Genomic DNA, 5,872 nt, shown 5'->3' on the forward strand with positions numbered 1-5,872 from the left:
TTATGTTGAAAAAGAAATTTAAGGTTAATTGGAGATATTTAGCACTAATAACTGGTACAGAGAATGTTCCATTCCATAAATGTAAATGTGGTTCTGATTTGAGACATTTGGGCAGTAAGATAGAAAAAGTAATTTATTATTAACATCAAGGTCACCCATTCTACTTTAAGTCTTTGTGTCTACATTTCTACATTCTTTGAATTTCATATTACTTCAAATATTCATCTATTCCATATTAGCTTCTACAACTTTTTCTCAAGTTTATGGTCAACATAAAAGATGAAATTATAAATGCATTCATGTGTATGTACATATACGGGTGAGAGTAAGCTTGTTTAAAAGAAAAAGTGTATACAAATAAACAAAAATATTACTCTTGAATGTTTTCTTTTAAATAACAAAGTATTTCCACACATTTTATTTACTCCTCACATCATCCATGTGAACTTAAGTTTATTATTCCACATTACCTTCTGAAATAAGGTAAGTGAGGCATAGAATAATTGAATTTAAAAACAAAATACCAAAGCAGTAAAAGCATATTGTGCACTATCTTGAATTACATAAAAATGGAATGATGCAGTATGGGTTCTGAATTTTGTATGGCTTCTTTATTTCCAAAAGTTGTACATTTAAAATATATGCAGTTTATTGTTTATTATTATACTCATTAATTAGTTAAAAGGATATAATTCTAATGGTGCATAACTCCAGGTAAAATTGAGAGCATAGATAGCTAAGTCATAATGGACAGGTGTGGAAGAATTTTTTCTTATTTGGAAGAATCATATATGAATATAGAAACAGTGGAATTAAATTATAGCAATTCACATTTGATAAACTCATTTTTCCCCTAAGTTAGATTAATCCACATGTATAAATGGAGTAAACTGATTATATATTGGTTCACAACAGAAGTGTACTACACCTGCACACAACATTATGGATAAACTCTAGAAACACAATGTAGAGATGCACAGTTGACTGTATACCCATTAGGAGAACAGCAGAGATTAGGACAACTTCTCACTATATAAACTCATCTGAAAATAAAGATATTATTGCAATACATTTGATCTTAGGATGGTTTGTTATACAACGATAGCTAACTAGGACAATGAAGCAAACATAATTGAAAACAATAATAATAACTTGCTTTTTCTAATTTTTAATACTTGTTCTGACATTTGAAGACAGTATTCTTGATTACCTAGTTATTCAAGTTTATTTTAGATGACTTTATTAAGAAGTGACTACTTTGAAGTTCTTTGAAGGTGCCCAGGAGTGGTTAGAAGGATATGCATGGTTGTTCATAAAAAATGGTGACCTTGACTCATAAGACTAGCCTGGTAAATTCAAACACTCATGTGAATCGTTCTTTAACCATGAATCTTGAAGAGATTTCTGAGCAAAATGGAGAAATATAATGAGTGATATTGATATTGTTCTTCTACTAACCCTTTAGAGGTTATAAAAATATTTAGAAAAGGGGGAGGATATTTCATTTACAGTAATAAAATCATATTTTTGATATCACTGGAAGTTTGCAATTACAAACAATAAGATAATTCCATGAAAAAACATAAAACATGCTAATCAATTCTTCACTCAATGAATAAATCCCCTTACACATAGACAACAGTAATCCATACGTCAGTGAGTAGATGTATAGCTTGGAAAAAATATTTTATATAGTAATACAAAGTACAATTTACAATTTTTTCATCATATTTACGGTCTTCTCTGACTATAAAGCCACAAGTCAATTTATTTATTTAATTTATATTTTCATGTAGACTCCATTTGGAGAAATATATCTGATAATCAATTATTCCCAGCTTGGGGTAGACATTGTGGACAATGAGCCAAAAGAGAACAGGATCTTAATAAAGAAAATATAATCCAAGGACTAGCTATAAAATACACTGGTATGTTCAAGTTTACATTTTCAAGAAGTGCAGTAAAGATAGTGATATACAAAGAAATACTGGACATAAAAGTGAAAAACTGTGGTCTCAGATTTTCCTGTATTGTCCTGGTCATCAAGTATAGTTTATTCTATAGGCGTAATACAACCCATGACTATTCATTTAGTAAAACAAAAGAAAAATTAACTGTATGTGTCATTTGAGAAGAAATTATTCTTAAGAAATCCATATTGTCTCATCAAATAAATGGGAATACCTATATTTTGAGACCCAAGGGTGAGAATAATTTTGTGAGAGTAGGAAAATGATGAAGGAAAAGACTATTGGATATCAAGAGGAGAAATAATAGTCAGTTAATTAAACTGTATAGAGAAGTTGAACTCAGAGAAATGGAAATACAAGGAAATAAATGAAGAAGCAAGTCACACTTTCACAATCTGACAAAGAGTCATCATTTCTGGTTTAGAGACTTTGAACCCTGCATCAGGGGTGCTTCCTAAGCCTCAATACAATTGGCCTTTTTATAGCCGCCATCGATAAGAAACTTTTCAAAGCCCTCTTTATGTCTCTGTTCCTCAGACTGTAGATAAAGGGGTTCAGCATGGGTGTGACCACAGTGTACATCACTGAGGCTGTTGCACTTAATTGTGACCTGTGTGTAGCATCAGGACCAAGGTACACTCCTAGGCTACTAGAATAAAATAAGGAGACAGCTACGAGGTGAGATGAACATGTGGAAAATGCTTTATATTTTCCTTGAGCTGATGAGATTCCATGGATTGAGAAAACTATTTGAAAGTATGAGTAAAGGATGCCTACAAGAGGACCACCAGCCAGCAGCACTGCTGCAAAGTATATCACTATGTTGTAGATGAAAGTATCAGAACAGGCAAGTTGTACCACCTGATTAAGTTCACAGAAAAAGTGGGGGATTTCCAAGTCTCTACAGAAGGACAGCTGCAACACCATTGAGCTTTGTAACAAGGAATGCAGAGCACTCATGATCCAGGACACCAGAACCAGCAGTCCACAGAGCTGGGGGTTCATGAGAACCATGTAGTGCAGGGGGTGGCAGATGGCCATGAAGCGGTCATAGGCCATCACAGTCAATAGAAAGTCATCAACCCCTGCAAAGAATAAGGCAAAATACATCTGGGTGATGCAACCTTCATAGGTTATGACTCTGCTCTGCATCTGGATGTTCCGCAGCATCTTTGGGATGGTGGTGGAGGTGAAACAGATGTCCACAAAAGACAGGTTGGAGAGGAAGAAGTACATGGGTGTGTGGAGGTGGGAGTCTGAGATGGTGGCCAGAATGATGAGCAGATTTGCAAACACCATGATCAGGTACATGGAGAGGAAAATCCCAGATATGAGGGGCTGCAGTTCTGGTTCCTCTGAAAATCCCAGAAGAACAAATTCAGAAATTTGTGTATCATTTCCTGGTTCCATGTGGTGGAGGAGACTACTAGCAAATAAACAATAACAACTTTTTCACAAATGGGCATTACTCATTTAGATGAAATGCTACAATTTATATTTTGTAGTCAAGAAATAAATATCTGTATATATGTGTCTAACTTGCCCCTTTTAGGGGATCTCCTGTATCCTGCTATGATTGAGATTTCCTTTCCCACTCTCAGCTTTTTCCCCAAGAGATCATGTAGTCTACAGTTTTATTGAGAGATTTTTTTCACGCATTTGAGCAATACAAGTGAGTATCAGCCATCTTCCAGACAAAGAATAAAGCGTGCTGAGAACAAAAGTCCATGTAATTAAAGGATTTAAAAAGAATATAAGCAAATAAAAAATCATAACATGTGAGATGGTGACTGTTGCTATGAAGAAAAAGATAATGGTATAAAGGAGAGAGTGGATGAGGGTGTTATGTTTTACTGGGTGTTTAGGCAAGACAGGCAAATAAAGTGACATTTGAACAGAAACCTCGAGGAAGATAAGACAGGAGATGTGAGGTTATCTAAGAATGTGTTTGCATTGCAGGGAAAGTGGCCAATGTAAAATACTTGAGCAAAATACTTGTTTCAGAAAATCAAGGCTCAAAAGGAAGTCACAGGTCTGGTCTGGTGGCAGAGTGGTTAAGTTCACATGCTCCACTTCAGTGGCCTGGGGTTCACAGGTTTGGATCCCAGATATGGACTGATGCACCACTTGTCAAGCCATGTTGTGGCGGCGTCCCATATAAATTAGAGGAAGATGGGCATGGCTGTTAGCCCAGGGCTAATCTCCCTCAGCAAAAAGAGGAGGATTGGCAACAGATGTTAGCTCAGGGCTAATCTTCCTCACACAAAAAAAGGGGGAAGTCAGTGTGCCTAGGGGAATAAGTAAGAGGGAGATTGATGAGAGATTGTGTCAGAGAATATCTAAACAGAGGTGGTCTTCCTATTGCTGCTGAAACTTCAAGACAAAGAGAGTCCCTCTATCACTTATTGTTCCTTGCACTTTATTAATTTTGTATCCAAGGAATCTTGTGAATAGAAATGAATTTTCTCCTTATTTCCACCTGCTGGCTAACATTTTGTTGTCTGTATTTTAGTGTCACATTATGAAGAATATGAGGTCAAGTACTCCTGACCTGAGAACGGTTCCTGCCGCACAAGACACGCACATACACACAACACACTATTGCCTCCTGGGGCCATGTTACTACAATGCTCCTCACATTCCCAGCCACAAGAATTAGAAAAGAAATGATACAAGACATGCTGTCAACATCGGATTATCTTTTCCAAAAAAATGTGGAAATAGTACCCATATTCCAATTGATAAGCCTCCTGTGGACATGAAAATGTGGAGCATCATTTTAATACGATCATTTTGTGTTCTGTATTTAAATAAATCTAAAAAGTCAGTTTAAAAAACTGAGAGGGGGGAAAAAAAGAATACAAGGATTAAACAAAAATCTAATAAGCTCAGGTGGTCCCTGAGAGATTGTGAGAAGAAAGCTTCCTTGGTTCTGGCAACGTTCCAACTTCAGTTATATCCCCTTAATGCCCAAAATAGCTAATAAAGCAGAAAAATGCCATTTATCCAAAAGAGAAATAAGTGATATTATTTACGGCATCAAGACATTTTACAGACTAAATATCCCACTAGAAAAATGAGCAAAGGAAAGAAATCCAGAATTCACAAAAGGAAATATACCACACTGAACAGAGATGGGGAATTTTTAAAGATAAAATGGTAAAAGACTTTTCTAAGTAACAATGAATGCAAATCTTTGAAATCAGAAAATCAGGATTAGAATCTGAATTCTACCGCTTATTAGCTGTATGAACTTGGAGAGTCAACCAAATCGTTTAAAATGTTAATATCCTTATCTATATAGTAGGCATAGTGGTATCCACCGTCCTAAGGTGGTCAACAGATTTAATCAATATATGTAAAAAATACTTGACGTGCTGCCTTCCTGTTAGTAAATGAATGGTTATCACTGGTGATGAGATGAACCTGATCTTTTCTTCTACCTTTCCAACATCTTCCTCTCCTTCCCATCTCTCAGTCTCCAATTCCACAGCCTTATTTCAGTTCCTTGTAGTCTCTCTCATCTATCACAGGCTGGCATCCCTCTAGCTCAACATTCACATTTACCCAGAGAGACATTTCTATATTACAAGGCTAATCACTAAACTCTCTGACTTAAGCCACACTCAGTAAATTTCCACTGGAGAATAAGACCAAAATTCCATAGCTTCAAACATGAGGTTGCACTCGCTGTGACTGGTCTGCCAGTTTCACCCTCACGCTGCTTTGCCCTGGTCCACATTCACCTCCCAAACATTGAACGCGACTTGCAGCTTCACCAGTCTCCACAGATTCAAATCAGCACCTCTACACACCAGCTTTCCTCTGCCTGAAGTCTCACCCACTGGGCTGTTTGAATTTATTTATTTTTTTTACCCCTCTTACACTTCAAATCTCCATCT

General features: G+C 36.2%; 1 protein-coding gene across 1 annotated transcript; it reads right to left on the reverse strand.

The window, feature by feature from the left end:
- Positions 1-2,394: 2,394 nt before the first annotated feature.
- Positions 2,395-3,403, reverse strand: LOC131394262 (olfactory receptor 7A17-like). The gene has a single exon (XM_058525471.1). It carries the CDS (start codon positions 3,378-3,380, stop codon positions 2,412-2,414), a length of 969 nt encoding a protein of 322 aa, XP_058381454.1. The 5' UTR covers positions 3,381-3,403; the 3' UTR covers positions 2,395-2,411.
- Positions 3,404-5,872: the final 2,469 nt, after the last annotated feature.

Source organism: Diceros bicornis, chromosome 30 (assembly GCF_020826845.1).
Source record: "Diceros bicornis minor isolate mBicDic1 chromosome 30, mDicBic1.mat.cur, whole genome shotgun sequence".
In the NCBI taxonomy this organism is placed as follows: Eukaryota; Metazoa; Chordata; class Mammalia; order Perissodactyla; family Rhinocerotidae; genus Diceros; species Diceros bicornis.